The sequence below is a fragment of the Bombus impatiens genome, unplaced genomic scaffold (genome assembly GCF_000188095.3).
Source record: "Bombus impatiens unplaced genomic scaffold, BIMP_2.2 scf_0653, whole genome shotgun sequence".
Classification (NCBI taxonomy): Eukaryota; Metazoa; Arthropoda; class Insecta; order Hymenoptera; family Apidae; genus Bombus; species Bombus impatiens.
Genome location: NT_177072.1, coordinates 432,246 through 449,306, shown reverse-complemented (window position 1 = coordinate 449,306; position 17,061 = coordinate 432,246). Strand labels below are relative to the sequence as shown.

Below are 17,061 nucleotides of genomic sequence, written 5' to 3'. Positions count from 1 at the left end.
ATTAAAATGGAAATTTTGTAAGAAAGAGAAAATTTAAATTCTATGAAAAAAAATTGTACTGGATGTTGTAAAGGAAAATACATTTAACAGAAAACGTGTTTCTGTATATTTCAAACGAAATCGTACAACCTTTTATTTACAATAGTCCGTTAGTATCGCAGAAAACGAGTATGTTATATATAATATATTATGTACAATGTATTCAGGACTTTATAATGATACGCACGAAGCGGTGAACAATAATGTTTTCTTCGATGAGGTCTAAAATTCTCGAGTATAGAACCAGGAAGCTCGTAGAGCATTCTCCCTGATTTATATTTTTTATGTCATCAATTGGAAAGAATATTAATAGGTTAGGAGAAGAATAGGAAAGAGAGGAGGCAAAGGAATACTGATCGAGATATTTCTACAGGCTAGAAGAAATTTTTATCGAGAAAGGGAGGGAAAGAAACGAAGAGACAGAGTGAAATAGAATATAGGAAGAAAATCGATGTAACAGCTTACCTATATTAAGTGCAGGTACGTTAGAATAATCAAGTAACATGCGATAGAGCGTATTATACATAAGTATCGATACTTTACAATTAATCGCTGCTTTCTAATCTGTAACCGTCTATGGAATTTTCGTTTCATCTCTTTTCATTTCATTGATTAATTTCAACCACTGGTTAATATTTATCCTAGCTGTTTACCAATGACACTATCTTGTTTTCGATTATCACTTTTTAATAAATATCTCGGTCTCCTAAGAATTTCGTATAATCTATCTAATTGTATCGACGTCTTCTCCCGCGACCGATGATTCTAAATACGTTTAACTCGATGGTCATTTGCGAGATTCTAATCGACTAACGAATTGGCACTAAACCGATCTGATATGAGAGATATGGAAGTGCTCGAAGTTGAATGAGCACTTTTTCCCATGGACGAAGAAGTCCACGAATTTGTGCTTGAATTTTTCGAAACGATACTCGATACTCGCGTGTATGTTGATCAAGCACAATGCATTATAAATGTATTTGTAATCATGATTCGATGATCGAAATTTCTCGTGGTTAGGAAACATTTACTTCGATCAAAGTTAAATAATCTTTTCTCGTGCGTCCATCTAAGGGAGACGACAATCATTCAATAGTTCGACTTACAGGATTTTCGATGTTCGATCACTACAAAATTTTAACTCATATCGCGCTAGTTTTCTATGCGGATGTTTATGCAAACCCATACTTTTATAAGAGGAATAGAACTTAAACAGAAGTTTTAAACTTGTACTAAAGAGACAGAATTGAAACGTAGAATCTAATTACAAAACTGATTACTGAAGAAATAGAACCAAAAACATCGTTTTGATAAAGAAACGGAATCTAAACATATATCTGTTCACAATTTTCATATTGTCGCACATTTCAATTTCTAAAAAATGTATAAATATCCGCAGTCTACTAATTAGTGTCTCAAATTCCATTAAAGAAATGTCCATATTTTTCAAATTTTCTTTCTTTTTTGCACCGATTAATATTATTTTTAATCGACCTCATCGTCCCGTGAGTTGAGCGTCTTTGAGCAAAAGTTTCACGTGACCACAAAAAAGTGCAAGAGAGAAGATTTCGTCCGTTTAATTTTAGAAGGCGCGCTTGCGATCCATCGATCAATCGCTGGCACGCACAGAACGGAAATCGATTAGCAAGCTTCGAGTGGGGAATGAGTGCCGAAACGCAGGCTCCATTGGAATTCGCATCTCATTCGAGGCGAATCGTGCCAACTTGCTGGATGCCTAGAGTAAGGCCAAGTAAGGATTCACAACCATTCTAGATGTACAGGTTCGCGATGTAGTTTCCGTACGCTTCGAAACAACTGCGTAATTCTTTGCTATCCCACCCATATAAAGCTAACGATTTAACGTAAGATATTGTTATATATAATTATATGTAATTAATATATAATTGATATATAATTAGTAAGTACTGTACAAATAATATATCAATAATTCCACTGAATATATCGACAGTGGTCATTAGCCTAATAATATCAAATTTTGGTAAATATCTAAGATGAATTATTTGCAGATCTATTTTGTACAAGTTTTCTCATAAAATATGAATAGGATCTTAGAAATGTTGGATTTGTAGTGATGTCTATTTTAAAGTATTTTATAATGTTGACTATACATCTTCCCTTAAAAAAATTATTTTGTACTCCTTTTGTATAGTAATTTTGCTTACAGCTTTTATGTAATTTCTTTTCATTAAAGTGCGCTAGGCATCTGGTTTCTAAGATTAAGTTCACATTTTATGAAATTCACTGTACGGCAAATAAATTGATTAAGCGTTTCAAAATTCTTTTAGATATAAATTGAGAATTATTGCTAATGAATTCACTAAGTTATTGGCTCGGCAGGTCACGTTGTTTCGCAGCTTATGGAACGCATATCGCTTGTCCCTTTTGGAAAACTGAACTGAAAAACCGATATCTACAGCTATAAACTACTGCGCGCGATACGTGCATGTGTGCACCTGCGCTTTATGCAAATACGTTTGTTAGTCCTAACTATACCACGACGCGACTTGCGTCCGCGTAAAAAATTTGTAACAATCATTGTATCGATCTCGTTACGGTAATCGATTATATTCACAGACTTAACTTACGGGCTAAACTTAAACTACGAGTTTTATCCTTTGGTGCGAAGACAGATCCTGGAGACGATCGCGTTACTGCCTCTTCTGTATTTCTTACGTTTCATTCACTTCGAAAATTAGAATTTTAACTACGAGTTTTTCCTTCGCTCTTATTGCAAAAATAGCCGTGTAGATTCGTCATTCTAATCTTGCGATCATACGCGAAAGCACTACGGTTCTCGTTTTTATTTTGATATAATTTTCAAGTCGAAAATATTCTTTTTTCTCTTCTTTATCTCACTGTTAACTTCCATCGCCGAATATAATTATCCGTTTGAAACATTCCAAGTAGAAGTACTGAAATGATCGTACTGAAACGTACGCTCGCGTGACACGAGCCTGCGCAGGATTTTGATTTTTTCTTTTTTTGTTGAAATGTTTGACGAATCGACTGTTCCTTTTCCGCGACGTACAAACCTTTACTTCCTTATTTTCTTCGATCATCGGCTCAGATACAGGCAGATCTGGGTAAAATGATATTTCACATAATAAACTTCCTAAATTTCGTTCAATTGTGATTTCAAAATATTCAAAGCAACATCAAATGTCAAATCGATACAGATACTATGCTGCTTCGAAAAATATTTCTTTCCTCTCTTTTCCTTTTACATTATCTTCTTATTTATCGCTTCAAACGTCATCTTACCCGAGTCTGGGGAAACATGACTTACAAATACGTACACAAGCACATCTCATTTATCTTATTACGAACGAATGCTGCGGTAAAATGTGCCACTTGAATATTTTGTTCCTTACGTTTAAAGTTATCACGTTGTAGGAAGGCGCACCATGTCACATCGTATCTCTGAATCTCGTTCGGAATACTGGTAAATGATCGAGACTGAGTTCTCCCGTCGATTAACCAAACTTACTTTACTTCTAAAAATCGATGAACAACTTCCTTTCTTCCCCATTGGAGTTTATTGCGTTTGTATATAAAAATCTCGCAAAGTAATTACGTGTAATATCGAAAAAACATCGCGATTATACCTCGAACAATAGTTGCACGATCGTTTGTGTCATTGATCGTTTCTGTTTGGTTCCACGGTAACTCGGTGTAAAAATATCGCAAACATCTCAAATATTAATTCGTAAGGGGCAGACACTTTCCCCACAGGGGGAAAATATGATAGCACTTTCGATGTACGATCCCACAATATGGTCGAACAGAACGATCTTAGATTAATTTCGGTTTGTACTACACTTTATCACGGGGAAGTCTTTAGAAAGGAATCGTTTTGCTCGCAATAAGGGTGTATAACATTAATTTTGATTTATTGCAAGTTAGAATGGGAAATAATTTGATTAGACCGTGTAAGAATAGAGAATGATCCATAGGCGAGGTTTAAATAGCAAAGTTAGCGTGGTTACCAATTTTCTTTAATGAAAGCAATCGATTAAGCGCAAGTGCAATGTTTTGCGACAAGTTAAGATCGATCGTAAGTAGTAGAAGTCGAAACTGGGTCAGACGAGCTGACGCGAATTACGAGAACGAATTGCATTCTATGTCCGTTGATGGAATTTCCTGAACGTTGCTATTGCTTTCGGACGATCGCTTACATTTAGAGCGTAAAATACGCTAGGGGATTTTCAGTAATTCCTTCGGCGTCACTCCCGCGCTGGGGGGTGAGCCCTTGGTAGTAGTCAGTATTCTTCCTCGTCCTCCTCGAACTCGTCCTCTCCCAGGATACTGTACGAATGCAACAGAAAACTTGTGATAGAAAATACAGCAGGGTCTCTTTGTCAAAATATAATGTAGCAGTATTGCTTCGAGGAGTTATTGTATTTTTAGTTCGAACAAAGTAACTGATATATTGATTCTTTATGGTTCTACGTTGAATTGAATTTGGTATTGTATTTCTTTCTGTTTCTCTTATTTTTACTGTATCGTAGGTTTACTAGACGAGTGATACAAGTGGATAAAGTACATTTTTCGAGAAGTCGATTTAAAATAGAATCTTTTATTTAGAATTTAGCGATGAACATATTTTTCGTTTAAAATCTAGCAACGTAGATAATAGCTTTTGAGCTTTGCGATTCTTTAATGAAATATTATTTTAGCATATTTTATGGAAAAAAGACATTAATTCCTTGAAGCAATTCTAGAATGTAAATAAGGTATATAGGTTCTTCTAGCCTCACTGGGCACTGCATACATACACGTTACTTACTCTTCCTTCCTCGAGTACTTGTCAATCAGGTTACGACCTGGCCCTCCGCAGCTCTTGGCCATCGGTGGACAATACCAATAACATAATACACTGAGGGATACTCCAAAAACAACTGTAGGCACTACCAACGCTAGCACTAGATGCCTCAAATTTTCATCCCAAGAGTACCTAGAAATATATTCATAGTGTCACTCTACTGATTTTTATTACCCTATTAATCGGAGAAGGCAGAAAAATTTCTTTATTTCTATTCTTTCACATATCGCTCCATTTTTATTAAAAATTATATCATTCTTATTAGTTCGTACTAATTTTTCAGTATGTAGAAAACAATATGTGCATCGTTCACTAATCTCTCATCAAATATCTTCTCTGGACTAAACTCGATCATATGAGATTAATAATGTTGATTGTTTATCACCATACGAAGAGTAAAAAACCATCATGGTGCCTATTTATCGAGCGCTTCTATCTAATGCGCTTACAAGAACCTAACAGAAATTGCTTTTATTAACTTATAATACCATAGTTATAGAAGTTTCTACTTCAATGACCCGGTTAAAAGAAAGTAGGTCGACAAGAATTATATAGTACGAAACAAGGTCTCGTAACATAGCCTAATTATAGGACCATTTGTAATTTCATAACCAGAGAAGAATATTTCCAATTCTTTTGATGTAGAAAAACACGGACTGTGATATTTCTAACAAACAAAGTTGATTTGCGTGAGCGTGTTAACACAGCATAGAATATAGTTTCATACACATACGAGAATTTAAATGTATTGAAAATCATAATGATAAAGTAGTATTTGCCGCATTAATGTCGATGCGCTGAAAGCATGACACGTTTCGTGCTTTCGCTAGCGTATTTATCACGAATATGATACTGTGATTATACCTTGCAACGACAGTCTCTGGGTGTGTTCTGCTGTAATAGCAGGGGAATATCTTTCCCATGTTCGAATATCCGTATTTCTTAGCAAAATCCGAACAGTTCACTGTGGGTGGGTAACCGCAGCCTTCCGTGTTTACGAAGAATTTCGTGTCCGAGACATCCCAGGAAATGGAACCCAAAGGTTTTGCCACGAATTCCTCGAACGTTAATCTCGTATAGTTCACCCTAATCTGATGACAACGAAGCGCGGCGCTAGTACAACCTACAATCGAGAAAAATCTATTAATATATCTATGCAAATTTTTAGTACATAAATACTATTAAATCTATACGAATTTCTCAAATTTAGAATTCACATCAATCATTATTATTAGAAAAAGCTTCTAAAAATTATTTATAAATTAATAAAATGATTATTCACAGGATGTGATTCTTTACAGAGAATAGAAAAACGGAGTATACGTTTAACTTTTTACGATTCAAACAACATTCAACATTTCATTCCAATTGATTCATGCTTAATAAGCATAAATGTTTTTAAAAGCTGTGCATAATAAAGAGAATTTTCATATTTGCCTAATTAATGATAATATAGTATTACGAGTATGTAAATAACGTAAATATCATCTCGTTACTATGCTCGTCGCTATATCTATATTTACATATATTTGTTTTATGTGTTAGAACCGAGAAAAATTAACTGAAATAGAATATCAAACTTACAGCGTTAGGAAAACTCAAAATTTACCTTCTCTACAGCTCGCCCAAGAGCAATTTTTTAGTCCCTCAGCGTAAACATGATCAGTGACAACACAGGCCACAGCGTGAGGAGAGAAATCGGCCAAAATCGTGGAAATTGCCGGTTCCACAACGAAAGGTATTAGAAAAAGAAAGGCGAAGACAGCAAGGATGGCTATGGTACCTAGGCAGAGGGACGTGTAAAATTTCGCTTTCTCCATCAAGGACGCTACTTCCACCACAGGTAGCACCCCACCCAAGGTGCTAGACTTAGTGTCCTCTTCCTGGGCACCCATGATCACCGTCGACTCGTCGGAATCAATGATTGCTCTATTGTACGGGTCACTTGGACCCTGTTTATTCAAATATTAAAAACTTTCTTCGTCTTTAAAGATACGAGATTAATATCCAAGTTGTTTGAACTTTTCTGAAATTTTTCTTTTGATTGCGAGTCAAGAAACCTTATTTTCACACGTTCAACGCGTTTCAACGTTTTGCGAAAGAATTTTTCTTCTCCGTTTCCGTGTAGCTTCCAAATAAAATTGTTGGAGTTTCCAAATTATCAAATAAATTACCGAATTGTTACGTTTTCCGTTCGTCTTCTTGTACTGTAAACTGACGATAAGTTTTGATTGTTCAACTTATTATTATTCTACCGATTATACGAGAAGCATCGAATACATTCAAAAGATGCACTAAGCAAGGAGTTTGTCAAATGATTTTCTGTGGGCTTGTTGCTAGCTGTGTAGGGATCGATCGATCATTTACCAGCAAGGTACGTCCTTCGGTTCTGAATGTGGTTTTGTGGTGTTAGTGTGATTACAATAAGAATTGCTTAGCCTTGATACGTAGAGCTATATGTAATAAATGGTTCTTATCTACTGTCACGGCGAATCAATCAGAAGGGGGACACTTAAAAGCTACCGACGAATGTTGTGTCACGTGTAAAAGACGCCGAATTGTCTGCTTTTTCCTTCTATTTATTTTTTTTCTCTAGTTACGTTTTCCCGTCGTATCCGAAAAATGAATTGGTCGAGTCCAAATTCAGGATTCTTCTTCTTCCTTGTCAGCAGAAGAGAGATAGGCGAGAGCTATATCGCGCATCCGGTCGTATGAACTTCTCAAAGCGATTCATCCGCGCTCATGCATGCGTGCAGTGACGCGAATATTTGAAAAAAGCACGTGAACTCTCAAAAGTGTTCCTTTCTTTGTTTTTAGTGTGCAGGCAGTGCAAGTAGGAAAAATCTTGTTTGCTTTTCTTTGGTACTTGTTCTTGACCGCTTGCTCTTTCTCTCTCTCTCTCTCTTTGTATATTTTTGCTTGTTTTTCAAAGATAGTTTGCGCTTTCTGCAGAAGTATTTGTATATTTTGTTTTGTAGTTTTTGTTTTTTTGCAAGATGAGAATTTCAACCACGCGTTCCCCCCCTCCCTACACCTTAATAATGCCCGCGCAGGGAGAATATCGACTGACGAGCCGGACTCTCCTCCAGGAGGGGAATGCCTGCAAACAGAAAAGAGTATGTCGCATAAAATTCCTATTCTACTATGAAATTACTCGCTTCAAAACTCTACACAGTTTTCTGAGCATTGGTGACTATTGCTTTATCAGATTGTTGAACAAATTGTTCTAAACGCTACGACTTAATTGGTTCTTAATACACGTTAATCTTAATTATCCCAAAAAACTCGTTTCCAATAAATTAAATAGGATTTCAATCTTTTTAGTGAATTGCATTCGAATGTAATTCTTCTACAGCTATGTAAATATTGTGCAGAAAATTTCGTGCAATCGATAATCAATTTGTTTTTTTCAAAGGGAATAGTTTCTAAAAGCCTGCACATATTATCACGGTGAATTATCTAATTGTTTCCTTTCCATATTTTGCAAAACTCTTTATTTCTCCAGTAGACGCTTGAAAAGTTTCAAAGTATATTTTTAGTGTTCTGTAAACCCATTTAGAACCCTTCAATGCTATATGTAGATGCCTTATAACCTTTGTCTCATTTCTATTTAACGATTCTTACGTGACGGATCTCAGAGCGCCATAGCAGAGTTTCCTCCGCCAGCATCCCCTAGGTTACCCGAAGCGCTCTTCTCTATCGACGTGAGGCCGGCACCAACTGTGCCTTTAAATCTCATCTTGGCATCATCTCCGACCACCACGGTCCTCTGACAAAAGATCAACGTCAGACAACTGATGACGAACAATACACTGGGCAACACCAACGCGATTAGAAACTCCTTGTAAGTGCTTTCCAGGTTAAATCGGGATACAACGACTTCAGTGTTACCCTCAGCGTAATAACATGGAAATCTAGCGCGTGCGTTATGATCAGAACCATCCTTCCCATATACGTGAAGGAATTCTTTACATTCCTCGCGTAGGGTATTGACGCAACCCTCGAGATTAATTAGCAGACGACTTTCGTTAGCGATGATAAGATCTTGCTCTGGTGGAGCAACCATTCTGGTTTCATCCAGTGGTTTCGTCGCGAATATGTTGAGATATGATAGATAGGTGAAATTCGTCAAATCAGAGAGAAGATCTTTCTCTAAAACGGATCCATTGATACAATCAACAGCTTCGACGCCCAAGGTGGAGTTGAATATTCCATAACAGGACGCCATCATGACGTCACCACGATCCTCGTGCCAGATTTCCCGATTCGTCTCGACGTCTATAGCTCTCTCGCATTGACTCAGGTAAACCTTGTCGCCGCTCAATAAAATCATATTTTTGTTCCTGGTCGGGATATCGACGCACCTACGGTCGCAGTTGTAGGGTGTTCTGATACGTTCGCAGGTTCCACGGTTACAATTAAACAGACCGTCTATGTCTATGCAGGTTATCTTACCGCGTCTACCGGAGCATTTCAACGGTGGATCCGTGTCGTGGAATATACACTCGAACGCGTCTGTGATGTTAATGCATACACCAGACGTACAGTTGAACGTACCGGTGAGATTGCGACACTCGTCCGCGATGCATTTCGATTTCTTCGCGTTTTCCTGATCGATACCGTAACAGGTCTTGTTCGTGGTATTGGTACAGTTCGCTAATATGATCGCCGAGCCGTTTCTGCGGAGATTTACATGAATCTGGACGCAAGGGCCGGATGTTTTCGACAGGCACCACTCTCCACAGCTGCCCCATTCACAATTATCCGCGTTGATCGCGCGTATTGTCGTGCACATCACTGGTATCTCGCTGATACCAGATTGAAACGCTCGCGTGCTCGGCATGTAAATCGCCACGGTCAGATAAACCAGAGCGACGGAGGATAACACCGCCGTCATCTGGCAGATGCAAATCGTCCCGCATATCCGACCGTCCTGCGGCGGGATCACCAAATTCTCCACTGGCACTTGCTTGGGCATCGTGTCGAGTTTATCAAGCTCGATTCGATCACCAAGAAGATCCTGATGTCAAGGAACAATGAATTATTACATCCTACGTCAGCCTGTCCATCGTGTCTATGTACTACGCTGGTGAATTTTCTACATCATTGTTCTTTAAATATGTGATCTTCCTTGTTCTTCCGATCGTTCGACGATTAAAGGGAATAGAAGCTACGAGGTGTGCACGGTCGAAGTCATTGACGTTTTATCAATACATGGATTTATAAGTTTCGTAGATTGTACGTACCATTAACGTACCATGAGTAGCTCGAACATTTATTCAAGAATGCTTCTCCAGAATAATGTTTATCATACTCCAGCTGTTAGTCAATCGACCTGACGTTATTCACGAAGCTTCTCCGTGTCTGATTTTTTCATTATACCACTGATTTGGTCCCTTGAGATAGGAAGATAAACCGTTGCGAATTCTACCGATGAAATTCGAAGGGTCTCGACGAAGTTTAAGATCAGTCTAGCTTCCACATCGTGATCTCGAAGATATCCACGTCAGAGTTTCTCGCGAGTTCGTGTCACCGGTGTTCTTTTTACAGCAGGACGAGGCCAGTCGCGCGCGTGTTCTGCTTTCGTTCGCTTTGCGCCTCGTGTGAGGTGCGTGGCTCGAAAACTCGAGCAGCATCGCGCATCGATCGATGCCTCGCGCATGCCCATCCTCTGCAACTGCAACGACACCGTGTACTGCCGCATTTGACGTCATTGATGCCACCTTCGTGCCATCAGGAAGATCTCTGTTGCAGGATAATCGTCCAGAGATGGCGGGATCCGGCGGATCCAGCGGCAAGACATTTAATTTTTTCTATTATACAAAACTTTCCTCTCTTCTTTAATGATTCCTTCTTGTTCATATTGAAAACTAATTTGCACGAAGCATTTAGTACAAATCATAATTTTTATCGATCATTTTCAGTCGGTTTCCATTTCTTTGCTGTAGATTTGAAGATATCTATAGTCAATCAGTGATTTACCAAATATATTAAATATAAATTTAATCTTTTAATAGTGTAATAAAATTATAAAGAATGTAAAATTATCGCTTTATCCTCAAGATTTTCTAAATTTATGGTATCAGATATAAAATATACATATTTTCGATTGAATTAATAATTGCTTTGTATCCGATGACATTTAAGACATGAAATTTGTGCTATTATATTTATCAGTTTGTTCGAGCATGTCTTAAGGTATAATCTTAAAGAGTTAATAAATAAAGTGACTAGTTTGGAGCTTGGCACTCTTCCCTATGTTTTTCAATATATTTTCTTGAATAAAGAAATCGATATACTAACATTGCACGCAAATGCAACGCATTTCTGTGTAAACTTTACTCGAATGCGCATTAGGCGAAACTGGGTCGAAGATTTAAATGCGATGAACTTTCTTTAATTATTCCAAGCGAGCTTTGGTTATTTTCGGGATATCTAGACAAAATTTTATTTTCATAATGCTAACGACTTATTTATTTTTATATAAGACTTTTAAACTGGTACGCTAAGAAATATTTACCGCGAAATAGTATATGTATAATCACGTTTTAAATCACAAATTTAAATCTGTTTATTATTCACTCTACTTTGCATACAGATCCTAAAGAGAAGTTTCTGGTAAAGATTGAAATCAAAAAGTCTGTTGCGATACCCAGTTTCAAGTGCTTTATGCAAAATCAATCTGGATTATTATCATGCATTTTATTACGTTCATCTTTTTTTTCATAAGATTCCTACGTAAATTTTTAAAAAATTTGGATACATTTTGTTTTACAAAAGAATTCTCCTTTCAAAAAGCGAACCATCAATTTTCATACTAGAAAGAATAAAACTTTAATTCCAAATAAATAATTTCTAATAAAATTTTCATTTGAAATTTTAATATTAACTGTTTAAATGTTTACTTCAAAATCATTAAAAAATTCGGAAAGACGTTTCATTTGCCAATTTCTCAAGCTCTTCCAATGTTAAACTGATAAAATATTAATAAATCTGAATCACGAAAATAATGAGTCTACAAATAATTAGCAAGTGAGTTTTCCTCGACAGTGTGCGACACGGATAAGGTCAGCTTTTCCTTCGAGACTATCGATGTGCGACACGAACCACCAGTACAACTGTGACACAGTTTTCCTCGCCATAGGGCTTTCAGAACAGGTGACACAGTTTGAAGAACAAGTAACAGATGTAGCGAAGACAAAAAGCACGAAATTCACAGCGCTAACACGTAATTAATTATGTCGATATAGAAATCTTTTTCCTTCAATTGTCTTATATATCCTCTTGTGATTTTATTCCGATATAATTTAACCTACTAAAAAATTTTGTAAACGGATAAAAGCATATTTAATTAAAGGAGTTAATCTTTGAAAAAAATTCTTATATCGTCAAACTATTATACCAGATTTTTCTTCGTATATTTTTGTAGAATATTAAACAGTGCGTGCAAGCACGAAAACTCACAATTCCTGCAATTACCTGAAGCCTCTTACGAGGTCGTAGCACTTTCTTCAACGACTCAGCGGTAAAAAGAGTTTTTGTGGTAGTTGTACAATGAGAACACACGCGAAAGGATCGACTTGAGAACGCGACCCTTTTTTTTTATCGCGAAATTAAAGTTTTGCTCTCCGGAACCACTTAATTATCAGCTCGCGTTTTCCATAACACGTACATTCCAGATTTTTAATTCCCGCCAAGTCGATGCCGCCATGGAGATTGTGACATAGTTTCTCCTCGCGATAGGACGCGATAGGACGCGCTGTGATAGCTTCGTTCGTAGCTGACACAGTTCCAGGCGAAGGTAACGAGAAAGGAGGGGACATCACGGGGAGGAAAAAAAAAGAGAAGAAGGTGAAGGAAGAGGTAGAAGGCACAACGCGTTAACACATAATGTAGTTTATCGAGCGTTAGCCGCAGACGGTGTGGCGCCTGCTGTTTTATGCCTTGCTTCTTTACGTCTCGACCTCACATGTGTTTCACCTGCAATTCCGTTACTGCGAACACTGTGTTAAAAATTCCCTTGAATTTTTTGAATTTTTCCTCTCGTCTCTAGAAAAAATTTCTCCGATATTACTTAAAATTATTTCTATTTCTCGATAAATTTCCAATCAAATCTGATATAATTTAAATTTTAATTTTAAAATTCTTCTACATTTTCATGATTAATTTTCATCTTTACTTTCTGATTTTTCGAAATCTATTTTAAAATATTTTCAATATTTTGGCACTATTTGTCATTTTTCATTTTTCTAAATTCCTTATCTCTTCAGATTTTCTTCCATATCAAAGGATCTTCTAAGGATCATTCAGATTTTAAAAACTTGCTCGTTAATTTCACGACGAATCCCCTGCATCTTTTTTGCCCTACCGATCGTGTTTCTAGTTATACGAGCAGACCACTTTTCTTTGCTTTTATTCTCCGCTTCGCTTTCCGCGTCTCTTTCGTTGCTCGTTAAACGAACACGACACTTTCATACGCTTTCCGCCGTTGGTGGCATAAATATTTCGGGGCAATTCCATGGCGCTCCTCCCATTTCCCAGGCTCGTGAACCTACACGAAGAAAAGCACTCGGCACTGCTCTGTTTTTTCCAGGCGAGCAGCAATTTTTGTGCGAACGGCGCCAGTGCGTACACTTCGTGCAAGCTTCGTTCGAAGCCAAACGCTCGAGGAAAATCCTCCGAGAAATTTCTACCGTTGTCTTTTCAATGTTAGGAATGATTGTTCTTGTGTGAAAGTCTTGGTTCGATTCATTCGATGTTGTTATTTATTGAAGACATACCGGCTTAAAAGGATTGCTCGGAAAATATTTACGCAAAAAATTGTAGATTATACTCTATCAGTTACGATGAATCGTTATATGGTCAACTAACAGATACTGTACGTAGGCATAAACGGGTGTTATTTTAATAGTTATGTAGCGGATAACGAATGATTATGTACACATGTGATTTTAAATATCTTTAAATGGGGTAAAATAACATTATAAAAATTATAACTATTATTTTCTAAAATTATATCGTAAATCATAAAGTATCCGGTTTTCACAATTTTGTATAAAATACAAAAATTATGTATCAGGTTGTAATATGTGAAATATAAAATTATGAATCAGATTATGTCATATGAAATATCATTCTTCTTCGATTAAACTAAATATGGTTTTATGTTTCATTGGAATAAGCTTATTAATCGAAATATTATGTCGTTGGAATTGAAATTCTTTTATCACATCAAGATATTGTATAAATAATTATAAATAACTAATAGGACTACTATGTCTTCTATTTTTATTTAACATTTTTATGTTAATATAATAATACTATTTTTGAAAAATGTTATTGCTTTGGTTCGTATAAAAACTTTGCAGGTTTTCTCCGTTCTTCGTTTCCAAAGCTAATTTTTATAAGAATGGTTTAGGAATCGATGACTTAGAAATTGTTTTTATAAAATAATAAATTGTGGTTCAAACATTTAATTACTCAATGCACAGAAAATACGTACTCAGTGTAAAATTCACAAAAGCACATATCATGTTATTCTTGGTGTTCATTGCTTGCGATGTAAAAATAATCAGGTTAATGTACTCGTAGATATTATTGTCTATAATTCCTCTACATCATTTTCAAGTTACTCAAAATACAAAAACGTAATTCATGGATTACAACTAAAAGAAAATTTCATGTAGCAAATTCTATATACATAAAATAAAACATGAATGTACAAGAGAAATGATTAAAAAATTTATCAAACAAAATAAAATTACAAAGCAAGAAATGGATTTAGAGAGATACCATTTTATACAGCAAGCTTTCCATCGCAAAACAAGAAAGAAGATAATCACGAATACGATGCACTTATACTACTTCAATTCACATCACGTGCGATCGGTCTAATCAATTTAATCAAGTTTCGATGTATAAACAGATCACATTCTGTCGACACTCGTTACACAATATAAGATTAATCAGAAAGATTTCAAAACAAAAAAGACTTCGATTTCACAGGAAACCGAATTAAACCTTTCTAAAAACGACCGTTAAAACAGGTCGTTACACGGCATAGATAAACCAGATAGGATTTTATGTGTTTCAAACTCATGAAACACGCCTTCACCGGAAGTAGAAACGAGCTTTATAAACGCGAATACATGGCATATTATCACCACGTGCTGCGTCTAAGAATAGCCGAGCCGATCGATCGGTTAACGATCATCAATCTGGCTTTACACCAAATCAACTGCACATCATTACACGCTGGTTGTATCATATATTATCCAGAAAAATTAATATCTCCATCATCTAAACAGACTAATATTTCCACACAACATTAAAATGACATCGAACGAAACGAGAACGGAAGGAATGATCGCGCGACAGACTGCGTCATGCAAAGAATCCGACACTGACAGCGCGTTTTTCTCTTGAGATTTCACGCGAACCGAAACAATAAACTTGAAACAAACTGTATCATTCTCTAATACTAATATGTAAGGATCACTCAAGCCGAGACAACCACCTGTCAAACAGCCGTTGCACGTTGTTTACACGATCCTGTTTGAAGAGACAGTCGCAGCAATCGGCGAGCATGTCATTCGCCGCAGCGTCGCGTGCCGATAAACCTCGTTAGAGATGCTTTACAAGCGGGAGCGGCCGAAAAGCGTGGGCATGAATGTATAGTCGTCAACTGGTCGTACTTACGTGAATCGGCGATAGATCAGCGACTGGAAGAAGCCCCTGGAAAATCCACTTTCCGCAGTCTCTCCCTGGTCCTCCTGGGGGAAACAAATATGGCGGTGCTACCATTGGAGCTGCAATGGCTCCACCTCGTTGTTGCCGTATCGTACCAGAAAATCAATACTCCTGTTGCCACCAATACCGAGGCTTTTTCCTCGGAACGTGTTCACGTCCACAGGCAATACTACGATATTTTCAGGAACGAGGACTCGAATTATGCCTATATAGAACGGCGTTCGAGGAAGAAAGAAGAATTTCCGATAGTTAACAAGTTCTCTCGCTTTATCTCATTTTCCCTGTCGCTTTCTATCGTTCTGTTTGGCTATCCTTGTTATGATAGCTTGGTTATATGCTTCTCTGTCTCTGCCGTAGCTTACCCTATTCAACGGTGGGAAAAAGTGGCCTGAATGAGAATCGGAAAATCAGATTTCCTGATCCCGTTAACGGGGCTCACCGACTGCTACCGTTCCTATTGTCGCCTCGGTTTACCAGTGTTTCTGCCTGCTCCTTTTTTCTCCGTAATTGTTCGCCATCCGTAGCCCATGGCAAAACACCGGTTTCTTTCATACAATCGAACTGATTCTTGAGTTCAGTTGGTGGCAGATCGGTAGATGAGTACCGCGATGATGAAGCGCGTGACGATCAATTGATCGATCTTTTCATTGTCTGGAACGGGACGTTTGATTTCGACCTGGGATGAAACAGAGCTTTGGAATGGGAAACTGGCCTGATTAAAGTTTTCTACAACAATGGTAGAAGTCAGCCTGCATTCCGTTTTATCGGTTAACTCTGCATCGGTGGCGATATCGATCCGTCCGGCCGTCGAATTCGATTCTGCGGTATTCTTTTCCATTCTACTTTACGTCACGACACGACAGTAGGAGGGGTAATCACCGGGAGTTGGAATAATAATGAAAATTACTTTGCGTCCACGGAGTACACCGGGCTTTTTTAATTAATTAGTTTGACACGAAGCTCCGCGATCTGTTTAATTTCCTGCGTACTTTCGATGGGCTTTTTTGCTATGCGCTCTCTTCCTTCGGCTCGTTGGGCAGAACCAATTACGGGTTTCGGTGTAGCTGAGAGAAACCGTGTTTTTCACACGTCGAATTACTTACACGGAACTATGCGGAGTTACTTACGAAACATAACATCGTAATGAGACGAAACTTTTAGTTCATTAAGTTAACGTAACGATTAAATGGCAATAAGGAACCAATATATTTCATCCATAAATTCCGAATTGCTTCATTCACAATAAAATATAAGTTAGAAATCTCACCGTACAACCGCATTCGGATGTTGTAGTCAATATTCTACTGTGTTCAATCACCGAATTATACAAGATATTCACATATATTTCGTCTATCGGAGAAACCAGTTGTTTCATTACCATTCCGTTAGGAAGCGGAAGAAACTTACGAAGTATATCGTCAGAAATTGTT

General features: G+C 37.3%; 2 protein-coding genes across 3 annotated transcripts; both read right to left on the bottom strand.

The window, feature by feature from the left end:
- Positions 1-82: 82 nt before the first annotated feature.
- Positions 83-7,310, bottom strand: LOC100748103 (protein tipE). 2 transcript variants are annotated; one of them, XM_012389714.3, is made up of 4 exons: positions 6,492-7,310; positions 5,747-6,005; positions 4,836-5,014; positions 83-4,365 (listed from the first exon to the last, which is right to left on the bottom strand). In XM_012389714.3, the coding sequence occupies exons 1-3, from the start codon at positions 6,775-6,777 to the stop codon at positions 4,843-4,845; spliced, it is 717 nt and encodes a 238-aa protein (XP_012245137.1). In that variant the 5' UTR covers positions 6,778-7,310; the 3' UTR covers positions 83-4,365; positions 4,836-4,842. The 2 variants fall into 2 exon arrangements, with proteins under 2 accessions (XP_012245137.1, XP_003492198.1); XM_003492150.4 differs by having other exon boundaries at positions 4,847-5,014.
- A 163-nt stretch (positions 7,311-7,473) lies between these two features.
- LOC100747979 lies at positions 7,474-10,131 on the bottom strand. The gene is made up of 2 exons (XM_003492149.2): positions 8,507-10,131; positions 7,474-7,982 (listed from the first exon to the last, which is right to left on the bottom strand). The coding sequence occupies exon 1, from the start codon at positions 9,858-9,860 to the stop codon at positions 8,517-8,519; it is 1,344 nt and encodes a 447-aa protein (XP_003492197.1). The 5' UTR covers positions 9,861-10,131; the 3' UTR covers positions 7,474-7,982; positions 8,507-8,516.
- Between the last annotated feature and the right edge of the window lie 6,930 nt (positions 10,132-17,061).

Excerpts from the sequence above, each read along its gene's own strand:
- LOC100748103 (XM_003492150.4), bottom strand. The coding sequence starts at position 6,777 with ATGGGTGCCCAGGAAGAGGACACTAAGTCTAGCACCTTGGGTGGGGTG. Across the intron at positions 5,015-5,746 it reads CCAGAGACTGTCGTTGCAAG|GTACTCTTGGGATGAAAATT; the intron begins GTATAATCACAG and ends ATATATTTCTAG. Across the intron at positions 4,366-4,846 it reads AAGTACTCGAGGAAGGAAGA|TATCCTGGGAGAGGACGAGT; the intron begins GTAAGTAACGTG and ends GCATTCGTACAG.
- LOC100747979 (XM_003492149.2), bottom strand. The coding sequence starts at position 9,860 with ATGCCCAAGCAAGTGCCAGTGGAGAATTTGGTGATCCCGCCGCAGGAC.